Consider the following 20132-nt stretch of genomic DNA (forward strand, 5'->3'; position numbering starts at 1 on the left):
CGGGAACGAGGAATACCGGGTCCCGGCCTGTTATCGCACGGCCGACTTATCGTTACGAAATGCGTACACTGACTGCCGGCTTAATTGCCGCTCATCACTGAAATTCGTGACTCTTTCTGAAATATTAATGTTCATAAAGTAATTTAAGAAGGCACAGCAGTGTGGTATGCAATAATACAGCACATTATGATTGTCGACATTCTTATAGAAGTCACACTATTTTAATGAACTACTTATTGCCTTTCTGGAGAAGCAACATAATGCAGCACTTTCAGTCGTTACCTAATCCTAAGCTAGTCTAAAACAATAACACGTTATGGTTGGAGCTGTGATATACTTTCTCGCTATCAGCATTTCGTTGACATTGCATATTTAATCATTCGATAGTGTTTTGTATACGCTATAGTAATGGATATCACACGACTGTATTATTATATTGCGCGTTCACATCTGGATGTTTCGTTGTTATGCAACGGCATCTTCATCAGCATGGGTAATTATTGTGCTGTGTAAGGACGAAATAAAATAATTAATACTTATTTATATTATAAAGGACCAAAGACTCTGGCAAAAGATATTTTTGTTTCCCAACTGATAAAATGCTGCATGTGAAATGGAAACACTTTTGCAAGAGGAAGGACAGAATTACGAAACAGAGTAGATCCTTTCACAAATTGATCATAATTACTTACAAATGCATTTTAAGGAACCCGGAGGTTCATTGCCGCTCTCACATAAGCCCCCCATCGGTCTCTAACCTGAGCAAGATTAATTCAGTCTCTACCATCATATCCATTTTTATATTATCTTCCCATCTACGTCTCTGCCTCTCCAAACGTCCTTTCCCTCCGGCCATCCAACTAACACTCTATATCCATTTCTGGATTCGCCCATAAGGGAACTGTGCCTAATATCGCACCCATTTTGAAAAAGTAGTTTTTCAAGTACTAATATATCACATAAATTTGAAATAAATACGGATTCTTAATACGGGTTTATTATACTTATATCAGTGAGGTCAAATTTAAAAATTACTTTTATTTTACATTTGTTTTTCAAGTACAAAAGAAAAATTGCAAAAACGGTATTAGGAGAAATACTGCTCCTAATATCGCACCCCTCATTTTGTGAAAAATACATAGGATAAATATTAAGTTTATTGTATAGAAACACATTTTATTATATATATGTTGTATTTAGGCACAAAACATGTTTTTTTAATAACATACAAATACAACACGGAAATTATAAGATTTTCTGATGCAATGTGTTTGACAGTAAATAACTACATATTCAGCTATCAAGGTATAGAATGAATAATTTCGAGGCAAAAATTGTTCCGGAGCCGGGTATCGAACCCGGGACCTTTGGTTTAACGTATCAAAGGTCACGGGTTCGATACCCGGCCCTGGAACAATTTTTCCCTCGAAATTATTCAAATAATCTTACAGGGAGTTATACCTGAAAGCTTGATTTGCAAGGTATAGAATGTTTGTTAATTAAACATAATTAAGATATTTAGAGAACTAAATCTAACCTTCCAAACAATAACACAATGCAATTTTTGTAATCATCATCCCCAGAACACTCTTCATGGCACCAAATTCCACATTTAGTGCATACGATCCATTTTTCTCCCCTTTTGTCAAAAGAAAACTTCACGTTGCAATATGGACATTCTGCAAAATTTTCGCTATCTCCATTATCAATGGAGATGTACACTGGCTCATCCAACTCTTCGTCTTCTGAATCTGAAGATACCTGACTTTGTTTTTTCTGTCTCTTCCTTTGAGTAGGTACTTTATCAATCTACTTCTTTTTAATGCTTTTTCGTTCATATGTCTCCTTATCTGTGAGTAATTTCCTCTTAATCATCAGCCAATTCCTTTTATATTGTGAACTTTTTAGTAGAGCAGCAGAACCACTTTTACGTCCTCTATCAGTTGGACTTTTTTGTTGTAAGTTATTTTAGGAATTGGTGAAATGTCAGCAGGCGTAACAAAAGATAGAGTTTGCCTCTCGACTAATTTTGTGGAGTTTTTGGCTCGTTGATACTGATAGAGCCTGGCCGAGGTTGGGAAGTGTTGGCATCATCCAATCTATTTGGTAAAGCTTCAGATGAATGATCACTTGATTCATGGGTATTAGGAGAAACTTCTTGAAATTCAAAGTCGCTGAAGATATGGCGGTTGCAAGGATACAGACCGGTATTTCTGAAGCCATTTGTAGCTACAGCAACAGTTGCTGCTTTATTGAAAGCTTCTCCCAATAGCATACCAACCTGGTAGTGAGTCACTACTCTGCCTGCATTTTGTTTGAGCCACTGTTCAATTGCTTGAGCATAGTAAGTTTTGAAAGGTAGCATGAATGCCACACCCAAGAGTTGCATCTTATGTGTGTAATGTGGAGGTAAGCACACAATATGAGCACCATTAACTCGTGCTAGTTCGAGGAGTTCAACATTTCTAGTGTGGGAATAATGCCCATCTAACACTAGAATTACTGGGTCATCTTTCGTAGGCTGCACATTGCTGAGAATGTGATGACACCATTGAACAAATCTTTCATTCTGAATCCAGCCAGATTTGTGACAGACCGCTAAGCTACCATTTGGTGCTGCATCCAGAAGTTCGGCTTTCATGTTGACCCTAGAAAAACCAAAAACGGTGGCAGGAAATGGTCAGCTGCACTCATTTATGTCACTTCAGTCACTAAAGATCCCCTCTCTGCTGAAGATACAGATCCAACCTGCCTCTTACCTTTCAGACTAACTAGTCTGTTGCCTTTGTGTTGAATCACTGTCAAGTCTGTCTCGTCACAGTTGTACAGTCTGTTTGGTGAATTCTTGACAATGCTCATCAATGGTTCATAAATGTCAAAAAACTTAATTACGTTCTCCTGATTGAAACCTCTGATCCTTGCCATAGTCGTGCTTTGTGGTTTCCGGAGACTCAATTCCTGGTGTCTTCTCAAGAAACTGTGCAGCCATTTCCGTCCTGCGGCTTCATCGTTCTTCGAAAATGGGTGGTTCAGACCTTTCATAAATGCTAACTGAAAAGCCATAGTTTTAAGTCCTTTGCAGATAAACCATAAAATCGCTACTCCATTTCTAAGCAATATGAAACCAAAGAATCTTCCAGTTCAAATGGAAGTACATGTTTTATACCAAGTTTCGTGCTCATTAGTTTATCTACACCCTCCTCTTTGTTATTGACTTTATCTTTTAAAGTATACTTGGGAACAATAAAGAATTGGAAGCACGTTGCAATCCCATGGCTTTGTTCCTAACTGATATGATTGCAGCCTTCATAACCTTCTCTTTCCACAGCTTACAACGTTTTGGACTCATTTGCAATGACAATTTTTTAATAATTTTGGAATTATCAGATTAATTGTACGATTGTATTAGTTTGCAGTAACATCGTCCTAATATCGCACTGTGCGATAATAGGAAAACAACAAGTGTACGATATTGGGCAAATAACATACACGAAACAAAATAATTTGTTTCAGTAAAAATAAAACGTTTATAATATTTCTTTAACTGAATAAAAATATTACACGACTAACCAAATCAAACTAACGGTGTATAAAAGTTTTGCTCCTTACCGTTGGTTGTATAAACACCACTAATATCACACACTACAAATATTTTCCCATTGCCTATTCCTCTCTCAAGGCGTGTAGTATGTATTGAAGCTCGCAGCAATCCATCTGCGGGCGCTAATACTCCTTTTAATTGAATTGAATAAGCTGCTATTCCATTCAGGGTCTTATGCCTGTTCTGAACTCATAAACCATGGGGTGCGATATTAGGCGCATGTGCGATAATAGGCACAGTTCCCTTACATGCTAGATGTTCTGCCCATTTCAAACCTCTGAATTTAATATTCCTAATTATGTCAGGTGTAGTACAATGCGTGCAGTTCTACGTTGTGCAACTTCCTCCATTCTCCATCCCTCTTAGCCCCAAATATCTTCCTAAGAATCTTATTCTCGAACACCCTTAACCTCTGTTCCTCAAAGTGAGAGTCCAAATTTCACCACCATACAGAACAACCGGTAATGTAACTGTTTTATAAATTCTAACTTTCAAGTTTTTTGATAGCAGGCTGGGTGACAAAAGCTTCTCAACCGAATAATAACAGGCATTTCCCCCCATATTTATTCTGCGTTTCCTCCTGAGTGTCATTTATATTTGCTTTATCATAACAACAGAGAATAAAAGAGGGTTATTATTATTATTATTATTATTATTATTATTATTAAATTAGTTACTTTACGACGCTTTATCAACTGCTATAGCTATCTAGCGTCTGAATGAGATGACAATGCCAGCGAAATGAGTCCAGGGTCCAGCGCCGAAAGTTACCCAGCATTTGCTCTCAATGGGTTGAGGCGAGAAACCTCAGCCAGGTAAAGGCTGGTTTACAATAAACCGGGAACGGAAACGACAACGAGAAATAATCTATACTAATAATAAATCTGTAAGCGAAATTTTTCTGGTAATTTTCGCTTTTCCAAAAATAATTGGTCCTAACATATATAATTAATTAATTATCCTGAAACCGAAAATTTTTTTTTGAAATTTTTGTTTGTATATCTGTCTGTCTGTCTGTCTGTCTGTCTGTCTGTCTGTCTGTCTGTCTGTCTGTCTGTCTGGATGTTTGTTACCTTTTCACGCGATAATGGCTGAACGGATTTCGATGAAAATTGGAACATAAATTAAGTTCGTTGTAACTTAGATTTTAGGCTATATGGCATTCAAAATACTTTATTTAAAAGGGGGGGGAGTTATAAGGGGGCCTGAAGTAAATAAACCGAAATATCTCGCTTATTATTGATTTTTGTGAAAAATGTTACATAACAAAACTTTCTTTAAAAATGATTTCCGATAAGTTTTATTCCAGGCAAAATTTTGATAGGACTGATATTTAAGTCTGTCTGTCTGTCTGTCTGTCTGTCTGGATGTTAGTTACCTTTTCAGGCGATAATGGCTGAACGGATTTCAGTGAAAATTTGAATATAAATTAAGTTCGTTGTAACTTAGATTTTAGGCTATGTAGCATTCAAAATACTTTATTTAAAAGGGCGGTTGTAAGGGGGCCTGAATTAAATAAACCAAAATATCTCGCTTATTATTGATTTTTGTGAAAAATGTTATATAACAGAAGGTGCTTCAAAAATGATTTTCGATAAGTTTTATTCCAGGCAAAATTTTGATAGCTCTGATATTTAAGGATATAAAAGAGTTTTAAAATAACAATACATTTCCACCGCCGCCTCAGATTGTAGCGTCGTTGTTCCGTAACTGCTATGTGCAAACTATTAAATTTTTTAGTAGGAAGAAAAACAAATTTATTCGTTCTATGGCAGTAGTGCATAGAAGATCGTGAATTTTTACATTTTTACACAATCAACTCTATTAATTTGGAGTGATTTATTAAAGGATGCATTCAAGACTAATTTAGAAAAATGTTAAACGAGTTATATTTGCACCAAATGAGTGGTCTCTGGATCAAAATGATAGCATTTTAATTATTTAAATACAATTTAAATTAAGTAACATATTAAACGATTTATTCTTCTATCAAACACGAATGTTCCCTGGACCCAATGTTCTATTTTAATTATGTAATTACTTTATATTTATTTCTAATAAGTGCAGCGGAGCGCACGGGTACAGCTAGTGTTAAAATAAATGTATTTAAATGTGAACATTCACAATTAACGAGAAGATTAACGGGAACGTGAAAGTTAATTGTGAATGCTCACATTCAAATGTATTTATTTTAACAATATTTCCGTTATCGTTGTCGTTTCCGTTCTCGGTTTATTGTGAACCAGTCTTAATTTGTCCCAACCAAGATTCGAACCGGAAGCCGATCGTTTCACAGTCAAGTGTGCTAACCGTTTACTCTACAGCGATTATTATTATTATTATTATTATTATTATTATTATCATTATATCATTATTATTAGTAGTATTACTGTTATCATCATTATCGTAATCATTAGGATGATTAAGATTATGATTATCAGGATTATTATGATGGTTATTATTTATTACTGTCTTGTAAGTTATCATTAGGTACAAGTATTAGAAATCTGATTAATTCTTAATTTGTTATTCTCGTTCCTATAACATAGGATAATTATTGTAAATCATATAGGCCTATATAATTTTATACTGTAACATGGCTAGAATACGATAATGATTGTTCTGTAACAATAATTTATAACGTGCACACCAATAGAAAGTGTAGTTTTCTATAGTATAGGCTGCTTCAGAATAAACCGGGAACGGAAACGAGAACGGAAATAATGTTAAAATAAATGTACAGTATTAAATGTGAGCATTCAGAATAGTTAATTGTGAATGCTTACCTTTAAATACATTTATTTTAAAAATATTTCCGTTCTAGTTCTCGTTGCCGTTTCCGTTCTCGGTTTATTGTGAACCAGCTTTTAATATTTTCATGTTTCATATCATTATGTTACAAACAATTTTTTTATTTAGTTGCTATAAAAGATAGCCTAATTACTATAAAGTGTAAACCATCTTGGACTATATAGCCTCATTTTCAACTATCTTTATTAAAATATCAATTAATACTATCCGTCCAATAACGAGTTTTCATGCGTTGAAAGGTTCAGTACAAATTTTACGGAACAAACGTTTGAGTCATGAGTCCTGCGCTAACAGGTTAACTCGCAGTTATTCGAGAACCAGTAAAAATTTTGAGTGGCCATCACTTTTAAAAGTAATTTCCATCCTTTCTCAACATTTCTCTCGCTTTGACCCCCCATCTAACGTGAAAAACAAAAAAGTTTTCAAAGGTGAAATGTGAAGTTGCAAATGTCTATTCTGAACACATCAATCTCCATCGAAGTTAATATTTTTTTTCTCACTTTCCAAAAAATATTTTCAGTTCGATTTTTTTCCTACGTTTTCCTTAGACATTGAGCTATCAATCCAAAAAATTACAGCGCGATTGATTAAGTATTATAGGCGCTACGACATGATATATATTTAAAGAACCGGGAAATGCATAAGCCAATGCTTCCTATAGGAGCACGGCCCGAGCGATATTGCTTGCTTATCAGTACAACAGTCCCGCATAGACATCCGAGACTGTCGGGAGTGATCTAGTATCGGTAATCTCGGGAGCAAGAGAATCTCGTGTTCTCTATCAATGAGTCATTTGGCTACGTTAGGTACTCGCGCACTGGGCGAGACTGCGGTGATTACGCAACCGAGAACGGGCGATAATATGAGGCAGTCTGCCCGACTCTAATCGCATCCCATTGTTACTTGCATCGTATGACGTCATTTATGTATCTCATCTTGTCGAATCGTATCGCATTCATCGTATCGTCACTTGCCTCGTATGACGCCATCATTTATCGTATCTCATCGCATCACTTGTCCAATCGTGTCGTATCGCATCGCATTCATCGCATCGTCACTTGTCATATCGTATCGCATCGGCACTTGTCATGTCGTATCGCATCGCCACTTGTGTCTTATCGCATCGCCATATGTCGTGTCATGTACTATCGTATCGCCAGTTTACGTGTATCGTATCGCATCGTCACATGTATTGTGTCATATCGTGATCGCATCGCATCGTCGTGTATGGTATCGTACTGCAACATCATGTGTCCTATCGCATCGCATCGTCATTTGTATCATTTCGGATCATTTGTATCGTATCCCATAGCACCACTAGATACCGTATGTCGCATCGTATTCCATCTCATCCTCACTTGTATTGTATCGTTTACTGTACTCCAACCACGAGAAAGTCTCCAGGGAATGAGAGGCAGCGGGGTGATGCTGTGAATGAATGTTGATTTCATAAGATGTCATAAGGTCGCACACGTGGGTACTCGTATCTCTATTGGCTATCTCTCAAAGCACAAACTATAGCACTTATATACACATTTTTATACCACCTAGTTACAAAATTAGATCACGGTTAATTTCCTGGTCTTTTAATCCCTCCATAAAGGAAATAACATATGCAGGAGAGCGCATGATTTTTAAACTGGCGTTATAACGGTAATATTATCTATCTACTTCGCTCCAATAGATGACGCAATAGTAAGCACATTCCTTTCACAGTTTATCTCCTGGTTGGAGAACAGTATATCACATCACATCGCGTCGTGTCGTATCGTATCGTATCGCATCGTAGGATAGTAACTTATATCGCATCGTAAATTTTTGTATTGTATCATACAGTATTTGGACTAACAGTACATCACAATATATCTTCTATTATAATTTTATAGGAAGTAAATCTTATAAAAGACTAAAAGACCTCTTCATGAGTGCAGTTGGATTCTGATTTTTACAGTAATTATAGTTTCATCCATTTATTTATTTTGTATTGTTTCGTAGTATAGTGGAGTATATTGATTAAGATGTATCTTAGGTATCATTCAGAGTTGAACTGTTATATGTGTTAACACGCGTCATTGGGTTGAGAATTTATATTATTGTCTGTCCATGTGCTTGGGAAAACGATTTCTAGTAGGTACAGGTATCCAATAAGCACAAATAATACCCGAAAATCTTCAATACACTTTGGGCATCTTCGATGTCACACATTTTTCGTCTAATAATGTCACCATGCGTAAAGATTAATATATTTTATGTTATTGTTCGTAAAATTATTTAGGTGGATTTAATTTCTTTATATTTGACAAATGTTCATAATCAATGTAATATTACAAAATGTTATGTCTGGTATGTGCACACATGATTAAAGAAAATTAGATTCATACTGAAGCATCTTTACAGTATGTGAATGCAGTGCAATAATATTTCTTTTTTATCATGGTGTCTCTCTTTAAATAGGTACCGTACTGAATTATTTTTTCTTGTCACGGTTGTCATAGGTCTATTAATTCGCCCCGAGTATAGAAACCCTTAGCAGATAGAATATTTCAATAAAAAACGTTAGGAAAACCTCATTAAATACGTTAAATTAAAATGTCATTATTTGAATTTTAAAACAATAAAATGAACGTTGTTTTATTATATTTTTTTTCTCTTCCTTAAGTATTTTTACCTGTAAAGAAAGCTATTTCCTCTAGTCGAATTCATCTCGTTTTTCTCCTGTTAAATTGTACTTCATTTCAACAGAATACATGCACTCCTAATGAAAAACAAAGCGAAGTTCTGAACATATGGAATTAGATCAAGCAATCAAGACTAGCAAGGGTAATTATTGGCATGAAAAGTCAATTTTTAAACTCAGCTCATCAAATACTTTATTTTTGTTTTCCAGGATCGTGGAGATATTCAGCAGGAGGCTGCAAGGTAAGCAAAATGGCATAAAGTTTTTTTTCCTCAGTCAATCTTCATTTTGTTTCAATGATATTTAGCAGATTAAGTTCTTATTAGCCGAGTGATGAATTATATTGACTTTCCACGAAGGACACCCTTAAATGTATTAATGCAGAAAGGAGGGAAGTTTCACTACACACTATGACAAACACATGAACTCACTGTCAGAGTCCTGCAGAACAGCGCTTACAACCGGTTTATATTCGACCGGTTGCAGATCAACCGGCGAGATTGGACATTTCTTCGAATATCCGGCCTTGAAGCGGTTGCACCTGGCTAGACAGAACCACAGATATAGAGGACAGAATACCAAGCGCATTTCACCATACAGGAACTATGATGACATTTTGTAATTACACAAATGGAGTAGTTGAAGTTAGGAACATTAAATCCAGGCATTTGATATGAGCAGGCCATGTAGCACGTATTGGCGAATCCATAAATGCATATAGAGTGTGAGTTGGGAGGCCGGAGGGAAAGAGACCTTTAAGTAGGCCGAGGTGTATATGGGAAGATAATATTAAAATGATTTTGAGGGAGTGGGATATGATAGAGACTGAATTACTCTTGCACAGGATAGGGACCGATGGCGGGCTTATGTGAGAGCAGCAATGAACCCGCGGGTTCGTTAGAAGCCATAAGTAAGTAAGTTAGCTTCAAATAGGGTTATAATTGATTGGACACTTTGGTACATTTATTTTCATAATTAATATATAAATCAACTAATGGACACCGGTAACAACAAAGGAAATAAACGTAATGCATGGATGAAATCTGATGTGTAAACAAGTACAAGAATAAAATAAATTACAATTACTTACAAAAGAGTAGAGCAAATAAGTAGGCCTACACACTTACCATTGTAACGTTCATACTTTAAACTCAAAATACATAGGCTAGCTCTGAAAGAGTAGTTGTTAATATAGCCTATGCCTTTTCATTATTCTAAGTGGATGTATTATTATTTCTCTAGTAAATCGTTTTTAGGGAGATAACAATTATTAACAAAAATAAAAGCACTCTCAAATCTAATTATTGTAGTTTCATGATGCGTGCTTCAGTCAATGAGGAGAAAGGATGAAATATCATTTGAAAGGTACACGATGATAATCGCTTCCTCGCAACGATTCTTGGAACTCCTGGATGCCTCAATATTATCTTTCATGATTCAGAGCCGTCCAACCAAGTGAGACTCGGACATTCGTTAAACCGAACATTGGACTACTCCGCGAGACGGAAGAGCTTCGCATACTGTCTATAGCGCCAGGCGTTCAGTAGCAAATCTGTCTTTTCTTTCTTTCGTAACAGGTTACAGGTTACTCACTGTGTTTCTCGTATTATTAACATTAACGAAAAACTGTAGTGAAGTCTCTATCTGTATTATGTAACTACATTAAAACTAGCACAACACCACATCACAATATGTACTTTAAACAAATATGCTGCTGTGGGCAGCTGTTTATGAAACATACATTCTGTCGACCACGATACATACCCAACATACATAACTGTTAACCTCCTGTTGCTCCTACGAACTTGCGTATATTTCGATGTCCACCTCTTCCTTTATTATGGAGTTCATCAAAATACATTCTTTAGAATTATTTTACTCTTTTCATCTGCTGAGTCTTAATAAAAAAAATCCCCTGCGATGACTGAGTGGTCAGACTTTGTGCGTTACGCAGGCAGTTAGAGTGCGAGTCCCGATCAGGCTGGGATTTTTTATTTGAAAACACGGTAGTGTGACACTTGTGGATAAAATCGCAGTGGGCTTTTTCTCGGGGTTATGCCGTTTTCCAATATTAGGAAACATCATTACGTCCGATCTCCATTCTATTATCATTCCATAGCATTCCTGGCGACACACAGGGAGGGCTGGTCTAGAGACTAGTGGAATTACCTGCTCGAAACCTGGAAACGCAGCGATCCTTAGTGCAGTTAGTCGGTGGGAATACGTCTAGCTCCATGGTACGCGTAATAGATCATCTAAGTCGCATCGTTGGGTCGTACTGCTTACATCCCCTAATTCAATTCAATATCTAAAAAATGTTACTCAGCTGCATACGTTTAATTACGCATATCAGTGACAAGAGTGACAAGTAAATTAGTCTGTGTACATGAAGTGCATTTCATTATAATAGGATATGTCAAAATGAAGAAGAGTGTTTCCTAATACTGAGTGAGCGAGTTATCTATGAAACATGAGCGCAGCATGGAGTTCACGGGTAACAGAGCGTATGCTTCCGGCCAGCTACCAACAAAATTTCACTACACTAAAGGGACTTAATAAAAAAAAAATACAATTTATTTTTATTTTAAGTTATGTACTCATCCATGTCATGTAAGGAGATGCTGGAACTGTCTACATTCCTTACACAAATTTCTGGCATCTACTTAGAAAATGTTTCATCACATTTTTAAATTCTCTTTTAGAAATTGAATTCTTCTCTTGACAGATGCTACTCTTAGTTCCTCTAATGTATGTGGATTTGTTCTGTACTTCAGAATTAGCCTTTTGGGTATTCCACCGTGAAAGCCTATAAACTCGTATATTGTTGTGTACACTTTATCTTTTAATGTTCTCCAGAGATAATAATCGCAGGGATTAAGTCGGGGATAGCATGGGGGGATCATATGTTATTGGGGATGTGAAGACTCTATCGTAGAATAATTAATTAATTGCCTGCAAGGAAACGTCGGCTGAATTCGCTGTCGCAGATTTCTCCTGGAAAGATGCGAAACTAAGTTTCCTCGCAGTTAATTCAGCAAAAAAGGGTTGAAAAATATTTTCCACATATTTATCACTAGTATTTGTTTCTTAAAAAATGGGTACCTATATTATTCTGTCACAGCTAAATGCGCACCATACTCCTATTTTTTTCGTCATGAAGTTGTTCCTCATGGAGCAGATTAGGTTTTTCTGGAAGAAATCCAGTATGGTTGTTTTGCGTATTAACGTAGTAATTTAATTGGAACCAAGCTTCGTTAAAAAATAAAATGAGATTAGGTTCAATTTCTCAGTCATAATACACTTCACTTAAAATCCATTCACAAAATCTGATCCTCAGTACTAGATCACCCGGTTTAAGTTATTGCAGCATAGGAATTTTATACGGTTTAACCTAACTAACTCCGTACCGTAGGAAGTATAGAAAATTTTCGTTTGCTGAGAAAGACAACGAAGGGATTTTTAGGTGAATTTTTCAGCCGGTATCCAATGTCATTCAGAGCTTCTTTTCTGTGAGCACCGTATGCCGTGTTTCTTGTTTCTTATCTTTGAAGACTTCCCGTTTCAAGAAATTTATTAACCAAGTTATGAATCGTAGTAAAACCTGGAATTGACGCTTGGGAATTTCTCTTGAAATAATTTCCTGACAGCACTAGCGGATTCAGTACGAATATAACTATTTAACATAAATGAACACCGTTGAGGAGTAAAATAATTAGGTCGTCAATTTCCATGTCATCTTTCTTAGTAGGCCGAATACAATCAGTAACGAAAACGCGCGTTTAGGTAATTCCACCATCTCCTTGCATCGCATGGGTGAATATATAATTTTTAAAATTATAAGTAAGTAGTATTTTGTTAGACAGTCACTCTAAAGCCGCGAGTTTAAACGCGAAATCTTGTTTCCAGCAGGCCGGCAGCATACGCTTCGAGACTCCTGAACTCCATGTCATGCTCATGTTTCACAGATAATCTGCTCAAGTATAATTTGATGATGTTTGCTGAATGTTTGCGTAATGCAACATCTTATCTCATTGTTCGTAACTTATGTGAAGAGATATAAAGTCTGAGATTTTAGACTTCCAAGATGGAAATAGATTATGAAATTAATCCTGTAAGAATCCGTTATTTTTATGAAATTGAATATTTGGGTTAGATTGTGAAGATTATTTTGGTATTATCAACTTGCGTTGAGATTTTCTGTCTCCGATATTTCGGAACTATCCAAGATCTGAAAAATCACCTACTCTGCTGATCTGAGTATTCCAAGTAATTGTAGCATGCTACAAGAATAAACGACATCTTGGGTCTTGAGTAACGTGTTTCTGATTATTGAACCTGCAAGCAGTTCCGACGAAATGTTAGACAGTACAGTAAATCTGAAAACATGGCTGATTGATTATCCTTTATAGATATAAACTATTTAAAATAATAGTCTATCTATAGCAGAAATTCTAATTGTAAGGACATTATCGTACGCAGTGAGCACGAAATGATGGTAACTTCTTGTCTCTCACAGTGCAAGAACGTCTCACCAAGCAGATCGCCGTTGCGGTGACCAAGGCAGTCCAGCCCGCAGGAGTCGCTGTGGTCGTTGAAGGAGTGTGAGTACCGAGCCATGAATAATTGCATATTACATTGACACAACAGGAGCCTGAACTCCTTTACATTTATATATAAAATGATTTGTGTACAGTATATTATATTTGAGGAAGTAATACATTTCCAGCAGAATAACAAAATTATTTCTCATTGAAAAAATTAATTTATTGTACCTAGATAATGATAATGATAACGATGTAGCTGGTGTGCCTACCTACTAGCTGACTTACATTGAACTTGAATACGAGCTGATTCTGACCGTGACTGATCGACTCGACCTGGCCTTGGAAGCCGATTGACGTAGCCTAGAGCGCTTTCAGAATAAGAAGGAATATGAAGCGGAACTATACTGCGTTCCGTAACGTCTGACAGGCAAAGTGAACATTGCGGGAGAAAGATAATTGCTACCCAGTCAATGGCAGAGGTCACATTTCACACTTATTTTGAAGTTTGGCTGAGGTAGAATTCTTCAGACCTTCCAACTTGAAGATAAGAGTGGAATGTGACCTCTGCATTGGTTGAATAGCAAATATTTCTTTTCCTTTCTCTGCTGGCAATGTTTAATTTGCCTATCAGGGAACGTTAAGCCTGGCTATTCGACAGGAGTAGACTATATGCCGGTACCGGGTTTCCTCTTCTCTCTTCATCATCCTCATCCATTCCCTACACTACACTTACACATACATTCATTCTAGTAAACGACATAACTCTTCACAGCTACACATCATGTATAACGTGGCCCGCGAATTGGTGTGCAACTTCAAAATGGGTCACAGTTCTGGCATCTGCCCGCAGTATGCGGAACCCGAATCGCGAAAGTGAAGTGGGTAGGCATTAGATACACACATTATGGAACGCAGTATAGTTCAAGCCGGACTATGTCGACTTCTGAAACAGTCGTGCAGTCTCGCAGATGCGTCGCTTTTTATTCTCTTTTTTGCGCTCACAATTTTCATAGCCGGGGATGAATTTTAAGCTGTGTCATTCGATAGATCTAAAACACTGGAGTACAAAAGCACAATTCATATATCAACTGACTCGCAGGTGAACGCTTTAAGACTAAACTGAAATACTATCAAGCCTCCAACACACATCTTTTGCTCTGAACTCTATAAACGGGGATAGATTATTTATTTTCAAATTCAGCGTGGACTGTTCTCTTTTCTGTGCGGTGTATTGAACAGTAATAATTTTCCGTAACAGTGTCTCATAAAGAGACTCAAGTAACACGATTCTTCTTCTAATATATACAATAGAGAGTTCTACAATCACAGGTAGGGAGTATGGTACGAGTTTCACTTTTCATTGTAATTTTATACAGAATGTAAGAAGAAATATCCCAAAAAAGATGTGATATATTTAATTGATACTGTAAACTTCAACATCTTTGTCCCTATTTCGATAAATTACAACGAAGAGTACCAACAACATGCCTCCTTAATAACATTACAAAGCTTCATGATATAAAGCAATTTAGGGGAATATGGGGCAGGACGGGGAAGGGGGGCAGGACGGGGTATAGCCTCTAGCTTCCCAACAAGTAGTGCAATCTACCGAATTTTTTTTAGAACTTCGTCAACTCATGTAAATATATCATCACACAACACTTACTGCCATTCCTTGCATCTGTTGTATGTTATTCGGTTGCTGCATCATATCGTATCATTCATTTGCAACTTTAAAATATTCTCTTGCCACACATAAGTAGAAATGAGATTTATTTAGATAATCTATTTTATATAATATTATATAGTGCTTACTTGGCTTTTAATTCCGAAACTTTCTTAAATTTCGTGCGTTATTTTTCCTGCCAATACCTCATAACTTAGAAATTGTGACTGTGGGGCAAAACGGGGTGGGGCATAACAGGGCAGTACCCCGTCCTGCCGTCATGTTTAATTAAATTTCACCTCCTGTAATGGGTTGTTCGTTCTGTTTGTCAGAAGAAGGTTGGATTAGATGCATATCACGTCTGAAATGGGCTCACAATTATTGCGCAGGAGTAGACAGTGAAGACGAGGATGCCACGCACATTTGCTTATTTTGCGAATGACTTTTTCTCAAATAAACTTGTAAAATGTTGTAGTATTCACACTTTCAGTATATAATTATTGTCACTTTTGCCATTAAATTATTACAAAAAATAGACACCCCATTTTGCCCCATACGTGGGGCAGATGTATTACACTTATGAACAATTCCAAGCCTTGGTGTAAAAGCTGATGCAACACCAGGTCGATTAAACCAAGTTAGATTTTTAATTAATCGACCTGGTGTATTGTATGGTCAATGTTTCGAAATTTGTGGAGCAAATCACAGATTTATACCTATCGTAATCGAAAGTATTTCAACAAACGGATTTATTAACGGAGCATAACACACATTTAAAAAAAAACTGATTTATTTTAAGGTTATAATGACCGGATTTCACTCGAAGTGCATATTTTTTTACTTGTTTACAGTGTAATAAAAGCATATATGTCATAAAACCCATACATTTACATTATTTGAAACCAAATAAAAGCATTCAAACATTAACTACCCCGTCCTGCCCTATGTTCCCCTATTTGCATTTCACTTTCAAAATAAACATAGGCATATTAAGAAATAGGAGATTTTATAATTAAAAAATTCAAATTCTATTTCTAAAAACCTTGAGTTATATCTATTTCACTCTACACTTCTGCATAACTATATTCACGATCCCGGCTCAGGTCGACGACATTTAATTGTGCTCAAATGCGACAGGCTCATTTCAGTAGATTTACTGGCATGTAAAACAACTTCTGCGGGACAAAATTCCAACACACCGGCGACGCTGATATAATCTCGGCAGTTTCGAGCGTCGTTAAATAAAACATAATTTACAATTTTTTACGTAGACTTACAATGCCACAGCTCACAATGATAGAATAAAGAACCCTGGTCTTTTGCGTAGGTATAAGGTAGAGGATTCAATTAAATTAGAGAGACTTGATTTTAAAAGAGAAGAAGAAAATAATTTTCATTTTCAATAACTTATGAGTATGAAATCGCATAGGCCTATATACTGATATGCTTAGCGGAGACCCGGGCAAAACGAATAACCCGGGTAAAGAGAATAATCTCTATTTCTTCCAAACGCCAACAGGTAGCGCATTCTGCTATGTTGGGGAAGAATCCCAACCAGATTTTGCTGCTGGAAATAACTTTTCGTCATTCTAGCTAGTGAGAGAAGGAGTCAGCGTGCGTTTGAAGAAAATTGAGTGTTTTCTTAAAATATTTCAAGGTAAGATAAACGTAAGTACAATATACAATGCTGCAGAAACTTTTTGCTATGTGATATTAATATATAGGCGATACGATTACTTCTAAAGTGCTGTACTTACGAAGAGGATTATTGACGTTTATGTTTGTACAACCTTAAATGAAAAGCGAAATGGCGTCTGCGGGCAAAGTGAATAGGGCAAAGTGAATAACTTATCCGTTTTGCCCTGCCACCTTTATTTGACTACATAAGTGTTAGCTGTATTTTTATATGTATTTTCATATTGCAATAAAGCGTGTTCGATCATTTTACATAGCGGAGGCATTAAGTCACACTAATTAAATTTTTAATCAGCAACACTGATCTTAATTTTTACTTGAAAAGGTCGTAATGTGTTTTTAGATGGTTTAATTTTTCAAACGGAAGACGGAACAAGTCAAATGGTGTGAAAAAGCCATGAAGAAAGCACTTGAAGAAATAAAATGTTCCAATCAGTGGTTCTGCTATCTGGCCATACAACCATAATGTGTTGGTTGATGAATATTTTGCTCCAGATCAACTTACAGATCGCCCACTTGAGACAGAAATCGGCAAAACGACAGTTGGCTTAGATTTAACAAATTCTGCGGTGCCAGATTCTTCAGCCACTGAAGAAACAGTTAATGCTCACTCAGAATCAACCACCTCTGTGATGTCGGCATCTTCAAAGATTAACGAAATATTCAATACATCAATTACACTCAGATTTTCAGTTTCCGTTACACCAAAACCCTAAACATCGTCAGCAGGAGAACCCAAGTCACTTCTTTTGATTTAGACCAGTGCCAAAAGTGGATGCTCGAAAGATACGAGCTAAACGAAGAAAATGTCAGTGCTCTGAAATTCTTACATCTATACCGATTAAAAACGTTGAAAGAGATGTAACTTATGGGCAGGGGCAAAAACAGAATAAATCCAAGTCTTCAGTGCCAGTGAAACGTCGACTTGTTCAAATTTGTATTTTTTACTAATCTAACGTGCTGTAAAGGGCTGTAATAACATTTCTTATCGTCTTATATGACTCATTAACATCTTGCTTATGTGTTGATTTAATTTTATTATCAGTGAACAAAAATTAAATAGATATGTGAAAATGGTATAGGGATATTCACTTTGCCCGGGCTAATTTTTCTTTCTCAAATCATATCACTGTCCGTAGGTACGGGAAACGAATTGCTGTTTTTTAGATATGTGGACAACATGTGTCACAACCATTGTCATGAAGTTTTTAGTTCGGGAGCACCAAAATATAGCCTGTGGCATTGTTTATTCTTAGCTTATCCGCTTTGCCCGGGTTTCCCCTACGTTATATTTCGCCAGGTTCGTAGCCTGCACCTGCAAACTTAAATCTACTGTTATCTCCTCTTTCCTATGGAGAAGTAGGCCTAAAAATTCAGGATTGTTACAGAAGGAAGTCTGGACATTTGAGTAAACTTTATCGCTTACAGTTTTTCAGGCGAGAAGTGCCTCATATCAGATAGTGCAAACAATAGTCAACTTTTTATCTGAATGCGTCTTTAAAAAATCAGACCAATATATGAAGTACCAGGAGAAAACGGCGATGTAACGATGTAACGTTTGCAGGGTGATTCATTCCGACCATAACTTGGCGACTACGATTGAAATAAATGTGGTCTCATTCGATCGGATATATTACTACGATGCGAGATGAACTTCATGGGGGCCCACGATGACTTGCAGCCATTTTGAACGTTCGCGAAAATTTCTGGGCAGTAGGTATATATCTCGCGATCTCGATGTGTTAGCGTCAAACGAAGGATCTCGTCTAGATCTGTCGATATGTATTCATGTAATACCCACAGCTGTACCCCCGACTCAGTCACACCCATTTTTTTAAATTAAGACATTGTTTGTATATTGTTAGTGAAGTAAATTTATACATACAGTAAGTTATCAGTCACTTTATTTCGCATATTAGTGTCTTCAAAATGTACTGATTTTTAAGCGAAAAAATAATAAAAGAATCGGGATAAAATTTATTTAGTAAGAGTATTTAAACATAACACGAAATGACAGAACAAGTCGCACGAGCCGCGCACTACTGCCAAAAGTCCATTGGCTCAAGTCATATGCCTTCTTATTCTGAAAGCGCTATAGTTGACAAACACTCATTCTCTGCTTCATGTTTCACGATATGATGGTATGATGAAAGCGCTATAGTTGACAAACACTGATTCTATGCTTCATGTTTCACGATATGATGGGATAATGTAATTTGCTGTTATCTTCTGCATCGTTGACTGAAATTATTATTGTTGCTTATGGAGAAATGCTGGAATGACTGCAAAAGAACGGAAATACTCCAACCAGTTCCACTTGATCTCGCCAAGATTAAAACTTGATCTTTGGCGTGAAAATTCCATTCGGGCCATTCCGCTAACAGTTCATCATTGTCATTATAATAACCATTATTATGGTTAATGGCATACCTAATTAAATGAGTAATGACTAAAAAAATGTATGTAGCCTATTTTTTGTAAATGCTTGACCCCTACATTGTTTGCCATACAAACCGCATAACATTTTTCTCCGAAGCAGTACTGTTCGAATGCTTTCTATACCTGTAGAAGTAATTATTATAAACTATAAATAAATTATGAAACGATCAGAAGAGAGTTTTACACGCCGCTCATTTTTTCAATTCATATCTCATAAAATGCAGTAGCAACTGTCGGGAAAGAAACGCTGCTCCCTTTAGAGAAGCCACTGAGGTATAATATGTTCATTTAATTAATGAGGATAATGATAAGAAAATCTCAGTTCAGAATATAAACACACAACTTCTACAAAAATATCCTCCGTTTAATTGCAAATTTTGTAAAGTATGTCATAAATTTCTAATTCCACTTTTTTTTTTTTTTTTTTTTTCATAAATTTGAACTCGTACAGTTTTTTTTCATCTCCTTCCGTTTCTTTTTCTGTTTCTTCTATAAATTAGGCTAGTATTCTATTCCATATTTCCAGTCATCTTGTGCAAGGTTTAAGAAGACTTTTCTTATTCTCCTCCAAACAATTAGGCTAGTACTCTATTCCATATTTCTAGTCGTCTTGCGCAAGGTTTAAGAAGACTTTTCTTCATTCTCCTCCAAAAAATTAGGCTAGTAGCCTGTTCCATGTTTTCAAGATTGCAGCACTTA

General features: G+C 36.3%; 1 protein-coding gene across 2 annotated transcripts in view; it reads left to right on the plus strand.

Moving 5' to 3' along the window:
* Nucleotides 1–20132, plus strand: part of Pu (GTP cyclohydrolase punch) — a 299440-nt gene that overhangs the window by 271109 nt on the left and 8199 nt on the right. For both annotated transcript variants that reach the window (XM_069834421.1, XM_069834420.1), the window contains exons 4-5: nt 9300–9331; nt 13606–13690. In XM_069834421.1, the coding sequence (XP_069690522.1) occupies nt 9300–9331; nt 13606–13690 (117 nt within the window). The remainder of the gene's footprint in view (nt 1–9299; nt 9332–13605; nt 13691–20132) is intronic.

The sequence above is a fragment of the Periplaneta americana genome, chromosome 9 (genome assembly GCF_040183065.1).
Source record: "Periplaneta americana isolate PAMFEO1 chromosome 9, P.americana_PAMFEO1_priV1, whole genome shotgun sequence".
In the NCBI taxonomy this organism is placed as follows: domain Eukaryota; kingdom Metazoa; phylum Arthropoda; class Insecta; order Blattodea; family Blattidae; genus Periplaneta; species Periplaneta americana.